This window comes from Hyperoodon ampullatus (genome assembly GCF_949752795.1).
Source record: "Hyperoodon ampullatus genome assembly, chromosome: 2".
Lineage (NCBI taxonomy): Eukaryota > Metazoa > Chordata > Mammalia > Artiodactyla > Ziphiidae > Hyperoodon > Hyperoodon ampullatus.
Window position 1 is genome coordinate 179,072,740 of NC_136915.1, and position 22,934 is coordinate 179,095,673.

At 43.0% G+C, this 22,934-nt stretch overlaps 1 protein-coding gene across 1 annotated transcript in view; it reads left to right on the forward strand.

The window, feature by feature from the left end:
* DUSP10 (dual specificity phosphatase 10) overlaps nucleotides 1-21,683 on the forward strand; it is a gene marked incomplete at its 5' end in the record, with an annotated part of 36,369 nt that extends 14,686 nt beyond the window's left edge. The window contains 2 exons of the mRNA XM_079697539.1: nucleotides 17,505-17,876; nucleotides 21,211-21,683. Coding sequence (XP_079553665.1) covers nucleotides 17,505-17,876; nucleotides 21,211-21,476 — 638 coding nt within the window. The 3' untranslated portion in view covers nucleotides 21,477-21,683. The remainder of the gene's footprint in view (nucleotides 1-17,504; nucleotides 17,877-21,210) is intronic.
* Nucleotides 21,684-22,934: the final 1,251 nt, after the last annotated feature.

Genomic DNA, 22,934 nt, shown 5'->3' on the forward strand with positions numbered 1-22,934 from the left:
GGCATCATACTTCTCTTGAACGGTGCTGATCTCTGTATACTAATAACAGTATTATTATCTCTACTTTTTAGATGAGGAAACTGAGGCTCAGAGAGGTTAAGTAAATTCCCAGAGTCACACAGCAGAAAGTCAAACTCAGACCAGTCTCACTGAAGGGCCAATGTTCTCCCCCAGGACAGAACTGTTGTGTGATGCAGAATTTGTCTGGCTTTTGCCTTTGGTTGTTCCTGGGAGGTAACCTCTAGTTACACCTGAGCTTATACTACTGTGAGATGATTTAGAACAGGGGTAGCTCATCAGAAAGACCGACAATGCGATTAGAGGGTGGGGGGTTTGTATTAATCTGAGCTCCTCCTGGGAAGAAAGGGGGGCTGGAGATTGAGTTCAGTCACGTGACCAGTGGTTCAATCAATCATATCTACCTAATGAAGCTGCAATAAAAACTCAACACCAAGACTTCCTTAGTGGCGCAGTGGTTAAGAATCTGCCTGCCAATGCAGGGTACACGGGTTCGAGCCCTGGTCCAGGAAGATCCCACATGCCGCGGACCAACCAAGCCCATGCACCACAGCTACTGATCCTGGGCCACGAGCCACAACTACTGAAGTCCACGTGCCGCCAACTACTGAAGCCCATGCGCCTAGAGCCCGTGCTCAACAACAAGAGAAGCCACTGCAATGAGAAGCCGGCACACCGCTACGAAGAGTAGCCCTGCTCGCCACAACTAGAGAAAGCCCACGCTTAGCAACAGACCCAGCACAGCCAAAAATAAATAAATAAATAAATTAATTAAAAGCAAACAAACAAACAAACAAAAAACTTAACACTGGGGCTGGGTTCAGCTTTCTGATTAATGAACACAACGGTGAGCTGAAAGGGTGATGAGTCCGTAGGACACAGTAGCTCCTGGTTCAGGACCCTCCCAGATCTTGCTCTGTGTGTCTCTTCATTTGCCTGGTCCTGATTTGTATCCTTTATAATAAAACCGTAATAGCAAGGAGAGCTCTGCGAGTCATTCTAGTGAACTATCCAACCTGAGGGGGGTGTGGGAATCCCAGAATTTTTAGCCAATTGGTCAGAAGTGTGGGTCGCCTGGGAACCCCTGGACTTGTGGCTGGCATCAGAAGTGAGGACAGTCTTGCTGGGGACCGTGCCCTTAACTTGTGGAGTCTGTGCTGACTCTGTGTTGTTAGGGTCAGAGTTGCACTGCAGTTTTGCAAGAATAGACTGCCTTCCATGGAGATGTTTGTTTTAGGGGCACAGTGTTTGGGAAAGCAGAGTTCTGTATGTAGCTTAACTTGCTTGTTTCTCTACCCCCCCATCCTGGGTGACAATGGCCAGTTATGCTCTAGACTTGTAAAGTGACTCAGTCTTCCAGCAACTGCTTTTGCCCACTAGGCTTAGCCCAGAGACAGGGTAGCCTCTGACACCATCACGCCCAGAACCTTCCAGCCTGCAATTCTTGGGGTCCTCTCTGCTGCTTCATCTCCCAGAAGACACCACATGAGAGGTGGTGACATACATATGTTACATACAGCTTTGGTATCAGAAATTCTTTTTTTTAAAATTTTTTTTTATTTTTGCGTACGCGGGCCTCTCACTGTTGTGGCCTCTCCCATTGTGGAGCACAGGCTCCGGATGCGCAGGCCCAGCGGCCATGGCTCACGGGCCCAGCCGCTCCGCGGCATGTGGGATCCTCCCGGACCGGGGCACGAACCCGCGTCCCCTGCATCGGCAGGTGGACTCTCAACCACTGCGCCACCAGGGAAGCCCCCCAGAGATTCTTAAATATTGGTGTTGGGATTAAATTCCTTATAGGAAACTGTTATAGGGTGATAATACGGGTAAGGAGTGGTTGTTTTCTTAAGTAGTTTGCAATGTCTAGAATCACACTTTTGTCATACGTGTCCTATTACATCTGCTAAACACTGTGTTCAGATCAACTGTTGTCTTTTCTTCGGCGGCTTTTGTTTGGATTTTTAAACCATCACCCCATGTGTTTTTCTTTTTTGGTTTGTTTTCTCCTTCCCACTTAAAATAGACACTCTGTCTTCCCTGTGGTCCAGTAACCATTACCCTTCTGTTCCTGCTCAGGCCTGTCTCTTTTCCTGCCAGGCCCTCTTAGGTCACCAGCTCCTAGAAAGTGGACTCCTACAAGGGCATCCTGGGGCTGCCCGGGACGGCACATTTCTAAGAAGAGACAAACTTAAGCGGTGTAGTTATGGCAAAGGGAGATTCCTTTACCAATGAAAACCAGGAATGAAACAAAAAGGGTTCTAGAGTTGGAAAAGAGGTCTTTTGAAATGCCCAAGATGACTTGATTTCTACCTACTTGGGCCAGCTCTGGGCACTTTGCATACTGCCATTGTGCCAGGCTTGCTCTTGTCCACTAAAAAATTATTCACAACCTAAAGTTGAGAGTTATGTTTTATTCGGTGGAAATTTTTAGGACTTCGAGCCCGGGAGGCAGCATCTTAAGTAACCCTGAGAGAACTGCTCCTAGGCAGTGTGTGTGGGCAGCGGGGTGGTGGTGGGGAAGCCAGAGCCAGGTTATGTAGAAGTTTTGCAACAAAGGGCCAGCAGTCCAAACGTCAAAAGATTATTGTTCGTTAAGGAAAACCAGCTATCCCAAGTTAAGGAATTTAGCGCCTTTCTATGCATGGGAAGGTGTAAGAGTCTGGGCTCATTGAAATCACTCCTTTCATATGCACCTCAGCTCTCTGGGACCAGGATCCTGTGTTTTCACATCCTGAGTTCCCTCAGGTCTCACCGGCTCCTGTTGGAGGGCTGCAATCACTGATGACTGTGACATCCTTTGTTTACTGATATGGCAGGCAATATTCCATTTCTCACTCTCCAGAACTGTTTGGCTTTAAGGTTGGGGACAGTTACCTCTTAGGTAACTGCCACTCTGAGTAACTGTGGGAGGTAAGTCCCAGTTTCTAAGAAGGATAGAATGGGTTTATCAGAACCAGCCAAAGAGGGACAGAAAACTGGGCATTCTCTTCTCACACTGTGTCTCTGAGCATCTCACCTTCCGGAGGACTGGAGGCTCTGATGCCCCTTGTCTGTCTTTCAAGAACACCCATAATGTTACCCCTGTGGGAGAGCAAGGGCTGTAACCGTCTTTTTTAGAGAAGAGGGAAACTCCTGTGTCTGAAGAAAAAGCCCTTAAGATGCAATTGTGTTTTAAAATGGACTCCGAGTTAAGTAACTTGCCCAAAGGTGAAGGGTTAGAGGGAGGGATAGGAGGACCCCAGAATTCATGATTTTAGAACCAGCCTCGTGTCCCTTCAACAGGAGGCAGAAGAAATGGACCTGGGGGTGGTGAATTCACACTGTGTGAATCATCTATGTGTCACCACTCACCTTGTCTCAGTGAGCCGGCCAGCTAGCTGGGAGGGGGCCCAACCAGATCTTGCGTTTTGTACTCTCAGTACTGTCATCCCAGACCACATTTAATGCTTAATAAATGTGTGTGGAAATGGACCGGGGGTCCCTCCCACTGTTCCCTGACATCTCGCAGACCGATTTCTCCCTACTAAGCCTCCTTTTCTTGTTCATGGCTCTTTCCACTCATTCATCGCTTATATAGAATGTCCAAGGAGGAGGCATGGAGAGGGGAGAAAAGGTTAAAAGCCCACCAGGCATGAATTGTCTTAGACCCCAGCCATCCTCGGGCTCGGCTGTTTGTCAGTCCTGCAGGCTGACTCTTCTCCATGAGCCTTTCCAGCCCTCCTCCCCAGCCTTGGGAGTGACAGGGTTTCTGTGTCCTCACGCTAAACTCACCTGGCTGGCCGTGCACCTGTCCTACACAAGTCACAGCGGGGTGACATCATTTCAGGTATTCTATTTTTTTAATTTGTTTTATTCAAGTATAGTTGATTCACAATGTGTTAATTTCTGCTGTACAGGAAAATGATTCAGTTATACATATACATACATTCCTTTTCATATTCTTTTCCATTATGGTTTATCACAGGATATTCAGGGATTCCTAAAATGTGTCTTCTGCCGGGCCTTTTGCTAACTTTCCTCTATTGTTGCTTCATCTCTCCTTCTTTCTCCCATTTGATTTATCTTCAGAAACTATATATTATTTAAAATAAATTTTAATCTTCCAAATTCCTGACATTATGCTGAGAAACACATAATACATACTTTACAACCAACTGGCCCTTTCTCTTCTCATTCTAAAGCTCATTTAATCTAGAATCATTTAATGAGGCCTACTATACAAATCAGGTATAGCTGTAGGTCTAAACAGTAGTGAATCTTTACAATTTCTATTAATAGCTACCAGTATTAGCTCATTAAATCCTTGCAATGACTCTTATTGTTGCCTGTTGGTACTATTATTAGCTGTATTTTGCAAATGAGGAACCTTGGGTGCAAGAAGGCAAGGAACTTTGCCAAGATCATACTGCTGGAAAAGTGTGGAGGCCGCCCGAGCCACAGGGCAGTGGTGCTGTATTTCGCCCAAGACAGACAACAGCTCGGCTTTCTTGGGATCCTCATTTTAATAATAGCAATAAACGAGCGAAGAAATTAACAAGTGATTTCAGATAAGTGATCCGTGAAGACCACAAAACTTTAAAACTTCATGGTATAATGATAGAGATCTGTGGGAGAGTAGATAAAGGGAAGACCTTTATAAGGCGATCCCGTTTGATCTGAGGTCTGGATCACCTACTTGAGGACCTAGGGGAAGGGAGTTCCAGGAAGAGGGAGCAGCACGTGCAAAGGCCCTGAGGTGGGAGGCAGGCCCTCCCGGCCTCACATACCCTACGACAGCTGCTCTCATTCTTGCCCTTGTTCACCAATGTCCGGTTTATCCACACTGTGCTGAAGTTATAGAATGCTGGAATTGGGAGAAACTTAGAGGAACCAAACCTCTGATTTTCTAGAAGGGACAAGAGGGGTCGCTAGCACCCAGTATAACTTCAGCGTAGAAAGAAGGGCTGTGTTCCAAGTCCTTGCTGTCAGGACTTCTGTCCCCCTGAGCAGTGTTAGTCATGGCTTCAATGGGATGTGGCTGGGAAGTCTGACGGTGCCAGATATGGGGTGCATACCAGGTCACCTCTCCATTTCACATGTCCCAGGTTGAACCGACCATTACTTGGCTGGCCTTCCACTTAGCCTTAAGTCTACATTGACAGTATATAATCCCAGCTCACCTTCTCAGAGATGTACTGGCCTCCTGGTTGTTTTATCTTCCCTTTCATCCCAGAAGGTGGTCCACTACATGGGGACACGCTAGCTTTTGACCTGATGCAAACTGGTGTATCTCTCAGCACACAGAGGCCTAACCTGGCTTCAGGCTGACCTTTTCCAGCTCAGCCCTCATGCAGGGGTTGGACCATTGGGCATGGCTGTCTGGGTGAACCCCTGAGCTGGGAGAGCTCACGCCTGCTCTTTCTGGCAGTTTATCCTTAATGCTCAGACTTGCTTAGTATTCTTGCCAAATATAGAATTCAGCTCAGTGACTTGAGGAAGTTGTTGCTCTGCCTTTTGTGAACTGAAAACACTGGTTCAGTAAAACAACTCACAGTTTGATGTTGACACTTGATCCTTTCCCCTACCACTTCCTGAATTCCCTACGCCACAGCCCTTTGACCTCCAGATCATATGAAAACACATGGTCATAAAAGCTGTTTGTTTGGACATGGGGGTTTCATTCACAGCGAGTGGAGATGCACACACCATTTTTGGCTAGGCACTTCCATAAGCGATTGTAGGGATGGGACCCACCCGGGCTTCACTTGTGTGACCTTGCCTTGCTTCCTGCCTTGTTTCCCCTCCTCTTGTCATAGACGTTTGTAGATGACCTTTTACGAATGTAACTTCCAATGGGAATGTTTCACAGTAGAAATATGCTCTCTCTTGAGGCTTGTTCTTGATATTTCTAGAGATTTATTTAATTGGACTCTACTTAAATCCCATTGGGAAACATACTTTTGCTGTGAAGTTGTAATGTGTTTAATTTGGGGTCTAAGATAAATGTTGGTCCTCAGGGGAGGTGGATTGTTAAGCAACAGTTTTCCTTTTGTACAGTGGGCTTGCTTAATGAATAGCTTTACTGGGCTTTCTTCTGTTTGTTTGTTTAGCAGTGCTTCATTACTTAAACTCCCGCACTGCAAAGCAAAGAATGTTTTCCCTCTCTTCAGAGAATTAAACAATAATGGGGACTATCTTCTTGAGCTCTTGTGGAAAATATGGTTTTGTGTTTTATAGCTCTCTCCTCCTGTTAACATTCTTCCCTCTCTAACCTTCCAGTATGATCTCATGGATTTTTTTCCCTTCCCTTAATCCGTCTTGATGGATTAGCCAGTATTGAGCTATTTAGTGAACAGAGGAGGTGAAGCCCTAACATGGTACTGAGTGGCCTCCCAAATACACAGAAGGTCTCCAGCTAAACTGTTTTTCAACCCAGAGAGATGCTGTAGGAAGGGCATAGGTCAATGCTGATCCATAAGGAGAGTATAAGTAATGAGGAGGCATGTGTCTTTGGGAAGAAGTGGGCTCCTCTGCTTGCAGCTGGCTTGTGGAACGAAGGTTCTAGAAGATTCCATGGGCTTGCTTCTTATGAGCATGCTGTCCCTTAGGCAACATCCCCATCTTGACCTTGGACGACTCCTGGCTTGATTTTGAGATATGGTACCCACTTGGGTTGGCTCCCAGGGGCCAGGTTCTCAGGCAATCCACAGCTTTGGGTGTGGTTCTTCAAAAGTAAGAATTATAATTTATCTTTTTAAAAAGTGAGCTATACTGGGAGTTAAAAGTAGTACTGTGTTAGTCTGCTTGGGCTGCCATGACCAAATGCCATAGACTGGGCAGCTTCAACAACAGACATTTATTTTCTCACAGTTCTGGAGGCTGGAAGTCCAAGATCAGGATGCTAGGATGGTCAGGTCTGGTGAGGTCTTCCTGGCTTGCAGATGGGTACCTTCTTGCTGTGTCCTCAGTGGGAGAGAAAGAGAGAGACAGAGAGACAGACACAGAGAGACAGACACAGAGAGAGAGACAGAGAGAGAGAGAGCAAGCTCTCTGGTGTCTATTCTTATAAGGGCACTAACCCCCTTTAAGAGGACCCCACCCTCATTGACACCTAATTATCTATCAAAGGCCCCATCTCCAAATGCCATCACGTTAGGGGTTAGGGCTTCAGCATGTGAATTTGGGTGGGGGAGACACAATTCAATCCATAGCAGGTACAAAACATGTATTCTGAGAGAAAAAGGATATGGATTTTGCCCAGCTTTTGGACTATAGGTAAATTGCACCATCTGCTAGATTAACTTTTTTCTGGCTCTCACTTTCTCTTTTCCTTTCAAACTCATATTGATCATGTATTATGGACTTGTGAACATTCAGGAGCTTCCCACTGAACCTAGAATAAAATCCCAACTGCTTAATGGCCCTAAGAAGCCCTCTGCAGACTCCTTTGCCCTCCGCTGGTCACTCCCTCCCCCTCACTCTGCTTCACCACATTCTGTCCCTTTGAGTCATCACAGGCCTCACAAGTGTCCTGCTTTTGCCCCTAGTGTGATTCTCTCTGCTTCCACTGTTTTCCTGGACCCCCTTCCCTCCACCCCTTTTCCAAACTAGTCAATCCCTTCTTATCCCCAGAGAGGCCGGCCCTAAACCCTGATCTAATCACTCCCCTCTCACAGCGCCCAGGCAGGAACTGGAGGGCACCTCATGGCCCTTACCATCGTTAATTATTACCTTTTTATTTGTGTGTTTGTATGTTGATCATCCATCTCGTCCCATTGGACCCTGACCGGTGGGGAGAGAGGGAGAGGGGAGAGGGAAGGGACATCTTCAGCCTGTCACCCGAGTCTCAAAATGTCTGGGAGGGCTTTCTCTCTGATAAAAGAGATTTTAAAAGTGAAGCTTGTGTTCCTATAACTGGTGTGTCTGTTAAGAAAACCCAGAGACTTGAGCTATGTGTATAGGATGTGCCTTTCTCCCTGGGAGCTGGTTGGCGTGGGCTGACATAGGTAAAGGTTAGACGTGGAGTGACCAGAAGGAAATATGAACCTGCAAATTTTCAGGAACCTGAGGCTCGAACTTGGCTGTCTTTCTATCAGCCCCTCTTTTCCCTCCATATATATCATATCATATTGCCCGTGATTTGATAGGCACACTTCTTAGTGCAAAGCCATTCCCTTGACTGAATCCCAAAGCTTTGTCTTGAAAAGAAAAAGCTATTAAATTTGCTCTCTTTAAGTGGTATTTTTGTGAGTGGGAGTGAAGCTCAGTCTCGGGGCCGATGAAGTCCCAGTGAATATGAAGCTCCACAAGGCGGACTGGGAGGATGAAGGGGGCAGCCGGATCCCCAGAAATGTCCACTCTGACCAGTCCAGGCTCAGCGTAAGGGAGTGTGGAAGGCTTCTTCAGCCCCTCAGGCTGAGGGAGCGACTTGGAGAAGTCATTTAGGCCCACCCCCTGCTTTCCAGGTGGTGCCTCCTGAAACCTTTTAGGGACAGAATGGGGAGGGTGGGTGTGAAGATGGGGTTTTCTGCACCAAGGGGGGCTCACAGTGTGTGTGGGAGGGCAGGGGGGAGGCTTGACCCCTTTTCCCACCCACACCATCAACTCTTTAAAAATAGGTTTAAAAATATTCTGTGGATTCATTGGACATTTAAGCATCAAATCAAATATATTCCAGGTAAAATCTCCGTCTTGTTTTCTTCCCCAAGTGCTTTTTGTTTGTTTGTTTTTGTTTTGCGGTACGCGGGCCTCTCACTGTTGTGGCCTCTCCCGTTGCAGAGCACAGGCTCCGGACGCGCAGGCTCAGCGGCCATGGCTCACGGGCCCAGCCGCTCCGCGGCATGTGGGATCTTCCCGGACCGGGGCACGAACCCGTGTCCCCTGCATCGGCAGGCGGACTCTCAACCACTGCGCCACCAGGGAAGCCCTCCCCAAGTGTTTTTGAGAGAGGGAGGGGGAGGCCGGGAGGGAGGGCGGAAAGAGGAGCAAACACAGGCCGGCTGGCTGTAGAGGACGGGGGCCCAGAGGGTGCTTTTCCTTAAAGTCACAGTGACTTCTGCAGAACCTGAGGGGTTCCTTCTTGGCTGTGGGAACTCTGCCATCTTAAGTTTGAAGCCTGCCCTCAGAGAAGTCATCTGCTCATTAAAAGAACACAAAGCTATTTAATTGTTGTCTTTGTGGAAAATGACATGACTGTCATCAGCTGTTGCTTCTGGCAGTGCTTTCTGTTCTAATGTAAATAAATGAGGTAACAGATTTAAAGAAACAGGCTGTATTTACATACTTGCGAAGTATCCTCTCAAACAATCTGCCTGTGTTATTCAAATACACACAAATTAAACTGGTGGTATCCTAAACACTGGTTACCCATTAAAGCCTTAAAGTAGCAATGGTAACAAGGGGGCAACACAAGAGCACCCCCCTTCAAGGGTAGTAACAAGAATTTGCCTTTTTTGTGTGCAATTGAGAGCTACTTCAGCGGGCTGAAATTTAATCCCCAGCCCTTTCCTCCACCAATTCGGTAGTGAGAGGACTTATGTGTACCGCAGACAACTTTGTTTTTTTAAATTGATTTTATTGAAGGGTAGTTGATGTACAATGTTTGTTAATTTCTGCTGGACAGCAAAGTGATTCAGTTATACATATAGATACATTCTTTTTCATATTCTTTTCCATTATAGTTTATCACAGGATATTGACTAGAGTTCCCTGTGCTATACAGTAGGACCTTGTTGTTTATTTATTCTTTGTTTAATAGTTTGCATAGGCTAATCCCAAACTCCCAATTCATTCCTTCCTCAACTTTTTTTTCTGTTTGTTTCTTTGCTTTTGTTTTGCTTTTAAAGTAGCTTTATTGAGCTATCATTTACATACCATAAAATTAGCTCATTTATGTTTTATTGAATTATAATTGACATACAATATTACATTCGTTTCAGGTGTACAACATAGTGATTCAATATTTTTATACACTACAAAATGATCCCCGTGCTAAGTCTACTTACCATCTGTCATCATACAGAGTTATTACAATAATATTGACTATATTCCCTATGCTGTGCATTTCATCCCCATGACTTATATATTTAATAGTTGGAAGTTTGTACCTCTTCATCTCCTTCACCTCTTTTGCCTGTCCCCCGACAGAACAGATGAGCAAACAAAACAAAACTGAAACAGATTCATTAGATACAGAGTACAAGGTGGGGGTTGCCCAAGTGGAGGGAGCAGAGGCAACTTCTGAGCAGAGGGTGGGGTGGCAGGGACACAAGCAGAATCTTTTAAACTTTGACAAAAACGTGCCAGGGTCAGCGTTTCTTGGAAGGCATACAATTAAAGCTTCATTTTCAATTTTTGTAAATCACAGTTCCTAAGTCATTGGATCTTTCTGATTCGGTTTGCTTTCTTGAGGTGAATATTTAGGCAGGAGTTAAAAAAAGAAAAAAAAAGAAATTCTTTCCACTGAGGGTATTACAAAGATTCTAACAGTCAAAGAAGGAAGCAATATATTTTAAGACAGAAGAAATCAGAGCTCCCAAACAAGTTAATAATTGAAAATGGTTGTAGAAGTATGCAGAACCAAAAATTTAGCTGAAAGCATATTGTAAATTATACAAAGATTAGGAAGGAGCAAAAATTATTGTTTTTAATTCTTGGTACATATGATAGTCAAGTGTTAGCATATTTCCAGAATGGCAGATTTTACAGTCTACCGAACTGTTGGGGTGGGAGGGATGGCATGTAATCTGAGGGAAACAAAAATAAGATACCTGAGTTACAATGATGATACAAATGATGTCTATTTCAGGTAAGCATCAATAGTCTAAATTACGATTTTTGCCCAGCATCAATAGTCTAAATTATGATTTTTGTCCAGCCGAAAATCCAGTGAATGGGCTCTATTATTAACTCAAAATTTGAGAATATTCTGGTATAAACTTTTGAGGAATTTTCCTTTTTTCTCTCTCAAAACATCACTAAAGACAACTTTGTTAGATTACTATTAAGTATAAGGACAGGAGTAATCTTTAGTCTATTTTGGAAGGACAGTTTTGGGAGCGGCATTCTTAAAGTAGTTTCTACCTATGGTTTGTCACTAGGTCAAACAGATACCAGAGAGGTCCTTTAACTTATCTTTTAATTTTTATAAATTATTTCCAAAAATAGATGGATCACCCATCCATGACCAAGCAATTGATATCTTACCTACAGCTATTGATATCAAACATATCAACAAATCACCTATCTTCCTGTGACATATAGCAAAGTCCTGTGTACAAAGGGATTTAAATAAGGTTATTCCTGCACTCTTTCCCTGCTGCCTTATATATAATAAACTGCCTTCTGTAGTTGGCTTTTAAAGTATATCTGTAGAGGATTTGTATCTCCTAAGAGAGAACAGACAGTAAAAAAAAAATCCATGAAGCAAGGGACTAACATATGAGCAGATATATCTTCCTGGAACACTTAACAGTATTTGCCCAGATAATCAAAATGTGCTCAACTGAATTCAAGATCCTAATTTTTTTTTAAAGAGTTTTAAGCTTTATGGTAACTCGTTGTCTATGTTTTTTCACACATTGGACTTTTCACATGTAAGCAAAGAAATGATGTGATTTAGGGATCGTAGGGTTACTCCTCTCTGACTCACGGTCCCCACCAGCAACACTGTTGGACTCAGCCTCCTAAGTCTCTCTCTTCCCCTGGTAACAAAGTTGTTACTTTATCCCTTTTTTTCTTACCTTACACCTGGTGACACAGCACTTTGGACTCATTCTCCCTCTTTGATACAGCCTCCCTTTATTCCCCTTAGGAAGGAATACATGTTCCCTGGGGACACGATCATAGGACAGTTTAGGTGATACCGTCTGGTATTAAACTTGAAATCATTCCTACTATAAAATCCCTAGTCGTGTCAGTGACCTATGAAGACAATTTCATAGAAAACAAGAGTTAGAAGTAATCTTCATGGCTCTAGTTTGTATCTCTAATATTTCTCCTGTTAAGGTGGATGATTTTCTTCCCTGAAAAGTATGAAACAGCTCTGACCGCCCCCATCTTTGGGAGTTTCGACTCTGGAAACCTGACGTCAGCTCCAGTTTATTCAGGCTTTGTTTCTTCTACAAGGATCCTTGTGAAAATAGAATCTTGGGAGTCTGTTTAGATGGACTCCAGTTTCCATGGAGGGCCCACGAATTTGTATCCATCAGGACCCCTTTTATACCAGTATTTCTCCCATTTATACTGGTAATATCTAACTCATGCAGCATTTTATCCATATTAAGGGCCCTGTGAGATAAATACTACTGTTAACTCCACGTTATAGGTGTGGAGATTTGAGGTGCAGAGATGTTAACTAACTTACCAAGGTAACACAGCTAGTTAGTGATGGAAGTCAGGATTCTCAACTCAAGCCGTCTGGCTCCAGAGTCTACATTCTTAACCACTATCATCAAGTACCATTTTACTTTAAAAAATGAATCACCCAATAAGAAACTCTAAACAACAAAAAGGGGCAATGGATATGCTCGCAGCAAGCTTGTAGAAAAGTCCGACTTGAGTTCCCTTCCACTTTTCTTTGGGTGTTAATGTCATTTGCTGACCTTCAGTGAGAGTTTTCCTTAGATTTCTGAAAAATGCTCACTTTTCAACTTAGCATGAAGCCAAAAAGCTGGTGTGCCAAAGTGCTGGCCATCTTTGGACGATGGAAATCTCTTGCTTATAGATTCTGCGTTTGGATGTGGTTTCTTTAATTTGCCATCCAGGGCACTGCTTCTGAATCACATTACAGAGGGCTGTTGTGTTTCTAGGGCTGCAATAGCCAACACAGCTACAGGAGGTGAAATACATCTACAAAGAGAGGTTTCCCACTACAACTGGAATCCGTTGCTTCAGTGGGACTGTCACCTCACTGACCTCCCGTTGGAGGAAACTCACCGGTTGCGTTTCTACATATTTTGTAGGGGTGCTGGGTATTCTTTGTTGCTCCCATTCAGAATCCACAGGCTGATCATACTCATTTTGGCAGAGAACCTGGTTTTGAGATAAGGTCTGAAATGTTTGCCCCCAGCACTGTTGCTCATGCCTGGGAAATATTTGCACTGATGCCTGGGAGCAGTTGTGTGTCTACAGAGATCACGCAGCCTGGTGGGGACTTGGGGACACAGGGGAGAGGAGGGGAGGGAGGAGAGAAGAGTGATTTTATTGAAAACACTCAATTCTCCTCTGGCAAACCCAGGAATCCAAAGACATGCAGGCTTTCTTGGGAAAGCTAGGACGAAGAAAAAATGAAATCAGATGTGTTTGTTTAAGAAGGATAGGGAGCTGTTGCTTTCTTTATGATAAAAGTATATTATTTAAACTTTAAAACTGCTCAGATACCTTGGTTCCTAGTTCTTTTTCAATAAGCTTTTACAAATAAAAACTCTGGAAACATCAGCCTGTTATCATTGAGAGTCTTTATATTGAGCAGAATGTATTTTTTCTGGATGATAACCTCGTATCTCGAAGCTCTTTTATTCATTCAATTTGTACCTTATTTTTCCCTCCTTTTCTGCCTTCTTTTGAATTGTTTTTTTTTTTTTTGAGATATGTTGTGTTAATTACTGATGTACAGCAAAGTGATTCAGTTATACATATATATATATACATACATTCTTGTTTATATTCTTTTCCATTATGGTTTATCACAGGATACTGAATATAGTTCCCAGTGTGATACAGTAGGACCTCGTTGTTTATCCATTCTGTATATAATCGCTTCCATCTGCTAATCCCAACCTCCCACTCCATCCCTCCCTCAACCCCCTGCCCCTTGGCAACCACACGTCTGTTCTCTATGTCCGTTTCTGTTTCATAGATAGGTTCATTTTGTGTCATATTTTAGATTCCCCATATAGGTGATATCATATGGTATTTGTCTTAGAATTCTTTTTAGATCTTTAAAATGGCAGTTTTCCACAGTAATGAACAAAAGTGCTTCATATGTGCTAGATATCATTTCAAAGTACTTTATTTTTATAAATCAGTTTAATCCTCAGGACTGTAGTGTGAGGTAGGTGTTTCTGTTTTATATGTGGGGAAACGGAGAAGCCAAGAGGTAAGGACCTTGTGCAGGGTCTCAGAGCCAGTATTTGGCAGTGCTGGGATTCAGGCCTGAGCAGCCTGGCCTCAGAATCACTTGCACCGCATTTAGGGTTCTCACGAACTTCAGAGTCGGCAGATCAGCTGGAGGTGAGGACAATAACAGTGATGACATTGGGGTAATAAGACGTTATTTATCAAATGCCTGATTATATGGTTACATAGGCTCCCTGTGCCACAACTCTATGGGTAGGTGATATTAAGTCCACTTTACAGATCAGTAAACTGAGGCTTAATGAGGAAAAGGGATTTATACCAGGTCTTACAAACTCTCATGAGGCAGAATCACCGTTGCAACCTGGGTCTGCCTGCCTCTAACCCCTCTCTTAACCACCATGCTACACTGCTTCCACTTCAATTGTTAGCTGTCATCTTGTAATGTTCCTATGTAGTAATAACAATATGAAATAATCAAAACTCCTCATTAAGTGAGCAGTCCGTTCAGCTTCTATGATATGTGATGGGGTAGGGTGGAGGGAAAGTAGTTGGAAGGGAGAACCATATTAGCCCTCATCTTCCCTTCATCCCTCCCTGACTTCCAATTCCAAACCTCTTAGGGAAGAAAACAATCCTCCCTACAGACATCTCTCTCAAAACCACCACTGTGAGATTCTACTGGTTCATTTTGCTGTAAGCGCCATCCCCAGAGAGAGTTCTTTAACTGCAGTGTCTAGCTGTGCACAGCCCTTAATGAGAATTGATGCCGACACTGGTCAGCAGACTGGCAACTGAACAGACTGTTTGTTCATATCCCTCAATGAGGGTTTCCTCGTCTAGTTAATATGTGTGAATTAGAATATTTCCTTTTCTATCCACTCTGCCTCCAAAGATTCGATGAACAGAGTTCCCACATAGCTTAAACATACAATATCCACATAATTTTGCACGTGGGCACCCCCTGGGATTCGGAGTATTTTGTGTCTGTCTGTCTCCAATTCCTTCCCCTCCCCTCCCCTCCCCCATGGGTTTTTTCCCCCCATTAGGCAAATGGAAGGCCCATGCCACCTGTTAGCATTACATCATTGGCTCCCCAGAACACAGTTGCACCAAAGGCCTTAAACAAAGTAGTTCTTCTTGTATTGTTTGCACTCAAAGAGCTGATATCATGCCAACTGATGTCATTGTATGTCTTTGTGTAACTGCTATGGCAACTGGGCAGGTGGGGAGCCTCCAGCTGATGTCATTGGGAAAGGAGGTGTAGAGACAGAATTTTAAAAAGCTGTATGCTGCTTTTTTCTGTGTGTGTGGTTTTCTGGCATGCATTTTTTTAAACTAGCTGCTTTTAAGACAAATTACAGCTTGAGTACACTAAATAAGAACAGAGAGAAGCTCCCCCCCCTCCAATCCACCACGTTAAAGACTTCTTTTGAATCTGTTTTGTTGTTCTGTTCTCTCATCTTATACAGAAAAGTGTAACAACTGTCTTTTTCTTAAAAAAAACAAAAAGTGAATTAGGTTCCCATTACAGAACCAGTGTGGAACTGTTTACTTGGATTTTATGGAGCCAAAGCTGAGCAGATTTTAAAATAACTCTTTAGTCTCTTTCGTGGAGCTTGTGATGGTGACAGTGGGCAATTTCAAATTTTTGTTTAGGTATTCACTAATGAAGTTTTTCTGGTGGTTTCCATTTCTTCTATCTACTTGAAAAATGATCTCTTTGGATCCAGACAAACTTAATTTGAATCCTTGTTTCATAGCAGAATAATAAGATGTAAGGGCAGACGTTAATTCTAGAAATCAATTAAAATGAATTTATAGCTATTGTTTTTCTTTTCCAAAAGCAAAGACAGGTTTTGATACTCACAGGTGGTCATAATATTACCCCCTTTGAATGATCTTTGAGTCATGACGGATCTTAATGAAAATATGACCTCCCCAGTTTATACGACTAGTGTGCATTGGCTGTGAACAGCCCTGAGACTTGGTCTGGGTTACAGCCTGGAGCTTCCTGCTGTGGTTGCCAAAGATGAAACTTGAAACGGAGAAGGACATAGGTTCAGAAACTGGTAGACAGATAGACTTCCTGTATTTATTTCAACACAACCATATCCTGTTCACCCGTTATGTTTCCTCCCTTATCTCTTGAAACTATCAAGACAGAAGTAAGGCAGCTATCTGGGGGAGGGGGAGGTGGGTCAGTGTTGGGTTCTGGTGGCTTTCAGCTTCTAGGAGATCTCCAACTTCCCCCTCTGTTCAAAGGGAAGGCCAGAGTGTATCTAGTTGGTAAGAATTAGAGCTCATTTGGTAGTTAATAATGTCAACTCTGATTTCATAGCCCTTACATGTATATTGTATAATTTGACCTCTGTAATAATCCTTTGGGCTTATCCACAAACGTATCTGACAAATACTAAAGGAAAAGTTTAGACAATAAACTATGATCTATAAATTTCCTGACTTCAGTGTTCTTTTTTGCATGTTTTTTCAACTTTTGATCACATGTAAGGTGAATGTTTTTAAACTGGCTTTTTTCATTTAATATTAAACAGAAACACTGTTTTCATATTCCTTTCACAACTTTTCATGGCTACATAATATTCCACTGGGCGCACATGTCAACTTCTCCCTTTTAAAAAAATGTTTTTGACCTTTCTAGAAAACTGTAGCGAACATCTTTATGCATCTAGCTGGCTATCTTTGGTCCGATGATTTCCTTAAGATACATTCTCATAAGTGACACTGCATTTGATGAGGGGGAGGTTTGCATACTTTATAGATGTATCCATTCATTCCAGACTCCCAATCACCCTAAGAGGTATATGCCATTACGCTCATTTTACAGATGGGGAAATTGAGGCCCAGAGAGAGAAATTAATGTATCCAGTTCACAGACGCAGGAAGTGGTGGAAATGGGATTACAGCCAAGATAACCTGGTTCTTCCAATGTCCCTGCTTGTAACCACTCTGCTGTATTAGGGGCAAACTTGGCCTTCTGGGTAAGGTGAGCTTACAAAGAGCGCAAGACACACACCTACACTGGTACAGGCAGAAATTCTACACCCAAGGAAGTCGTCTGTGCCTTCCTGGGCTCCCAAAGTGCAAGGTTCTATATAGGCCACTGAGCATATGGCTCTTTGGGGCAGAACAAATTTGCTGCTAATGAAATGGCCTGATGCTTCATGGAACTCTTTCCAGGGGAACATGCCCCAGTTTGTATAAAAAGCATATTTCCAAAGTACTGCATGCAGTGATATCCTCCAAAGTTTGTCCTCTGTCTCCAAATGGACTTTCATTTGTATTTTGATTTTATTTTAAAAAATGTACTAAGCAACTAAACACACTCATTCCTAAGGGGAAAGTGATATCTTCTGACAGCTCTGAAGTTCTAGGGGTAGTCATTCTCACTTTCTGTGTTTTTGTTCCAGGTGGACTTAGCAGTTTTAAGCAGAACCATGAAAACCTCTGTGACAACTCCCTCCAGCTCCAAGAGTGCCGGGAAGTGGGGAGCGGCGCGTCTGCGGCCTCGAGCATGCTACCTCAGTCAATCCCTAGCACCCCCGACATCGAGAATGCAGAGCTGACGCCCATCTTGCCCTTCCTGTTCCTCGGCAACGAGCAGGATGCTCAGGACCTGGATGCGATGCAGCGGCTGAACATTGGCTATGTCATCAACGTCACCACTCACCTACCCCTCTACCACTACGAGAAAGGCCTGTTCAACTACAAGCGGCTGCCGGCGACCGACAGCAACAAGCAGAACCTGAGGCAGTACTTTGAAGAGGCTTTTGAGTTCATTGGTAACTATCTCCTACGGGGAAGTCTCATCTTCCGCCTTCCTTTCCTCTCTGGCTTGGGCTTTGATATCAAGTCCAGAATTTACGCCTGTGTTGCAAAAAAGCTCCACCGAGGTGTTTTCGGGCTCTGCCACCTGGTGCAGCCAAAGTATTCTCTTAAGTCATAACCCATCAAGTGTATTGGAACCACGGTTATAAAAGAACATTAATTCAACTGGGTTGGGATCCGTTCAACTAGACCTCCACATCCCTCAAGTTCTCAATGAAAAAGTGGCAGGGGTTAGCACTGAGATGTTCTATAACACCATCTCAAAAGAACTGGTAGAAAGTAAGAAATTGGCGGCCGGAGCAGGCACCGTGGGTACGTAGTCTACTGGCGTCCCTAGGCACTTTGCAGGGAGTAAAATACAGCCAGCCCTCCGTATCTGCAGGTTCCACATGAATCAACTGCGGATCGAACTCGCGGATACAGAGGGCTGACTTTCCTATGCCATTTTATATAAGGGACTTGGACATCTGTGAATTTTATCCAGGAACTAATCCCCCGCGGGTACCCGGGGCCAGCTGTATTGTGAATATGACACCGCTCCAAACTCACCCACATCACCCTTACCTTGAGTTAAATTAATTTGCCACTGCTTGAGGCAAAGGTAGTGTTTGCTGAAGGATCGTTTCTGAAGGATCTTTTTCAGAAACATAATGCCGTAGTGAACATCTTTATGCATTACTCAGCACAGAGGAGAGAAAGAGCGGGGGTGGGGTGGGGGGTAGTTTTTCCCTTCTGTTTGCTTTGCCTCAGTTTTAAACATTGGGTAGCAAGAAGGCTTGAAGTTGAGTGCTCATGAGATGGTGCTAGATTCCCTTAGTTTACCCCAGATTCATTGAAGTAGGAAAGATCAAATTGTATAGCCCATGTAGTTACCGAGGAGAGAAAATTCTAGCAACAGCAGGCTTTAATCTCTAGAAAGAAGCAACGGCCAGCCTAACCCTAATCTTAAACTTTAACTTTCGCTGCTTCTAAGCCTCAAACCGTTGCAAGGCTCAAATTATCACTTGGGGAGTACCTGACACCCAGCAGGTACTCAACAATTTTTTTTTTCAAGTGATACCAACATTTCTTACCACAAAAGGGTGACCCAGCACTTTTCCTAAAGATTGTAGCAGATTGTTACTGGCCTCTGTCCCAAGAAGAATGCACTCATGTTCAGTGCTCCTTTGTCAGAGAAAAAAGAAAAACAAAAAGCAACAACAACAAAAAAACCCTTGGATTTAACAACCATTAGGGTGGGTGGATTTGCTGTAGAATTGGCAGCTCTGGTCACTTAACCCAGGCATATCCTTGCCAATTGTGCCTTTATTTATTGCAGGACCATAGAATGTTCAGTCTGCAAGGAAATTCTGAGTGGTCACTAAAGGGACCAGAGCCCAATGCTCTTGACTGCGAGGGCAGGAGCCTTTTGGGAACACACTGGGGCAATGTTTACAAGGCTCTATTGGTTCTCAACGGGCAATGATTGTGGATGCAAAGATACCTTAGATTTTTTATTAGTGATATGTGAATCAAACCTTGAGTCCCAAGGAAGAAAAGTTTGTCACCAAGTAGATGAGGAACTTCCTGGTTGATGTATGATGTTATGAGTGCAATTTTATCTGAGTTAATTCCAGTTGGAGGAAGTTAAGAAATTGCTTTTCATTTAATGGGTAGCATAAGATATGCTTAGGTTCTAAGAGGATTGTAGTCAAAGCACCCACATTCCTTATAGATTATTCAGGCTCACCTGGTGTTTTAGAAAGAAAACAAAACAAGTAATAAATAGCATTTAACCTCGAAAACAATTCCGCATCACACCCTGCACAGGCACAATGTTTTATTCTCATTGTTATATATCATTGGATAAACTGAAATCTGATAGTCTTGCTTTAAGGAAAACACAGCTGGTTTTAGAAACATAATAGCATTCACAGAGAGTCTAATATAAACTAAGCAGAGTCTAGGTTTAGGGTTTAACTGTGCCAGTTTAGTTGTTCCTGAGTCGGGTGATATTATTCCCATATCTCCTGAGCCTGGTTAGTTACAATTATTCCCATTATTCAGATAGGAATATTGAGGCTCTGGGGAGTTACGTGATTCACACAAGGTCCACCACAAGGTGGAATCATGGTCAGACCTAGCCCTTTGTGGCTCAGCTTCTTACCCCCATGCTTCCCCATCTTGAGGTGGAGGTCCTTAAATAGTGTGTGCTGAAGAGAAGAAATTGAAAACAGGAGATACTTTCCTAACATACTGTTATCTATAGGAAGCAAGCTAAATTGCTGGGTTTTTAAGATGAAAATTTGCACAATGTTTCTTTTCTTAATCTACTAGTGGGTAGCCAGTAGAAGTAGTTTTTGTTAGAACGGGACTCTCCTTACCGTCTCCTTTCCTACTTTTCATCTAATTGGTATATTTTCCAGGGATGCTTTCTTTGGGATGCCTTTTAGTTTAGAAGTGTCATTAAGAATCCATTCAGGCAGTGCCCAAGAGCTATTCTCCAGGGCTTTTAATATACCTGAAAACCTTTAAAGTATTGCCTTTTTCAATTGCTCTGGATTCTGAGCCATTGCTGTTAATTCCTTCATCTTCTGCATCATTGCCATGTTGGAAAGGCATGTGTAGATGCAGAGGGGGTTGGACAGTTCAGATGTAGGTGACACCCTATGCCTGAGAACTGCAAGTCTTTAACTTTGCAACAATAGGGTTTGCTAGTGACAAGCTGAACATAGTAACTTTCTAGTTGAGTTTTGTTCCTTTAACCCCCTTCAGAGTTTCCTAAGACTGAAACTCTTATCCATTTAGTACCAGTTTCTGCACAGAGCAGTTCTATAGTATAAAAAAAGAAATGCTTTTTCTCTATCACAGGTGGGAGAGACATTGTTAATAACGCTAGTTTTGACAAGTGACACAACATGGTGATGGAAATTAACATCCTGAATCAGAGAGGTCTACTTAACCAGTAGCTTGTTTGACATTTAGGCTAATTGTGTTGTGGCTCCATCCTCAGTTGGCCACCGTCACCTGTGAAGTCAGCTATTACTGTGAATGACTCCTTTACCTAGTCTTCTCTTTAAACGTAGAAATGTAGCTTCTTTTTCATACGAATATTGCTTTTAGCCAGTTCTGGAGATTGTGACATAAACATACATGATTAACTAGTAAACTATACTTAGTTACAAAGCCATGTTAATGTCTTCTCTCTCTACAGAATATGGCATTGTCAAGTCTAGATAAACGTTAACCTCTCTCCCTCCATCTCTCTTTCTCCTTCCCTCTACCTCTTGCCTTTCTCCCTTGTTCCAGAGGAAGCTCACCAGTGTGGGAAGGGGCTGCTCATCCACTGCCAGGCTGGGGTGTCCCGCTCTGCCACCATTGTCATCGCTTACTTGATGAAGCACACGCGGATGACCATGACTGATGCTTATAAATTTGTCAAAGGCAAACGACCAATTATTTCCCCAAACCTTAACTTCATGGGGCAGTTGCTGGAGTTTGAGGAAGACCTAAACAACGGTGTGACACCACGAATCCTTACACCAAAGCTGATGGGTGTGGAGACAGTTGTGTGACAATAATCTGGCTGGAAAGGATGACTGTTCTCCATTAGGAGATGAAGAGGAAGGAGGATGGATTCTTTCTTTTCTTTTATTCTTTCTTTTTTTTTTTTTTTTTAGATGGGGTCAAGTTTGTGAATGGAAACAAACTTGTTTAAAACTTTTTATTTTTAACAAGTGTGAGAAGAATTTAACTTTTGATGCCGTTGAGATTTACTTCCCACCAACTGACAAAGCAGGGAGGCTAAAGACGTAATTTTTTTAAGTCAACAATAAAAATATAACAAAATTTGTTTCTTCCCCTCTTCCTTTTAAGCTATTTGTAGAGTTTATGATTAACTAGTCTGTGCAGGTTCATAGACCGAAGATACTACACTTTAAACCAATTAAAAAGAACCCAAAGTACGTAGAAAAGACGTTGAATTGTGAAGACCTAGGATCTGCCTGGGCTGTCCTTACGAAAACAAAAAACCCAACCAAACCAAGTCCTGCTGTGCTCACTGGTGCAAAGAGAAGATCAGGGCAGCTTAAGTGGTCTAAGAACCCTTCACATTCTTTAAAGAGACAAAGGATACTGTTGATTTTGTGTGTTTCATACTCTGGATTACTTTTTCCCCCTCTCTGGGTTTAAGAGAATTTTTGAAATAGCAAGGAACTGACCATTATACCATATGCCTTCACTGGCTTCTTGTGCAATAATATGGTGTTTTGAGTGTGAAAGTGAGTTAGAGCTGGCAGCTGAATGATAGACAAATAGTGCAAAGTTGCCAGCTTGGAGCTAGAAAGGAATTAAACAAAACCAATTACTTTCTTTCCCACCTTTTTCCTTTGTTTAACTTTTTTTTTGATTTGATTCTGGTTACAGTGCCATAAACCTTGTTACATATGTATATCAGAATGTAAAAAAAAAAAAAAGACAAAAATTTATTTAAAAATATTTTTCTCAAAAAAAACTTGGTGTGTTTCTGTTGATTGTGTAAAAATTTATTTTCATTATATAAATGAAACTCATTTGGAGATGTGTCTTTTTTCCTACTCTTTTCCTCAGTTCAGGTTCAAGCATCTCATAGCTCCAGTAACTTGTACGTGTAACATAATTGGAAATAAACACACATTTTTATAAAGGGAAAGAGAGATGAGGGAGAGACAATAGTCTCTGGCCTTAGTGCGAAGCAGAGAGAATTAGCAAGGGAGTGAAAAAAGCTCCAGTCTGCCTAGTCATGATTTCCTATATTGCCACAGTCCTGCCATCCACTTCTGCCAATGTAATTCCTCTTACAAAGCGGAAGCCTCAGGTAACCTCCTTAAAGGCGTGAGAAGGTTCTATATCAGGCTTTGAGCCTTGGTGATTAGGTCACTGCCAGATAAATTGGTTAGAATTCTGTGATCTCCCCAGTGGCTCTTTGATAAATATTTATGACAATCTGACAGGAAGGGGTCTTGACGCCTCCCTCCCCCACTGTCATTTGCTCA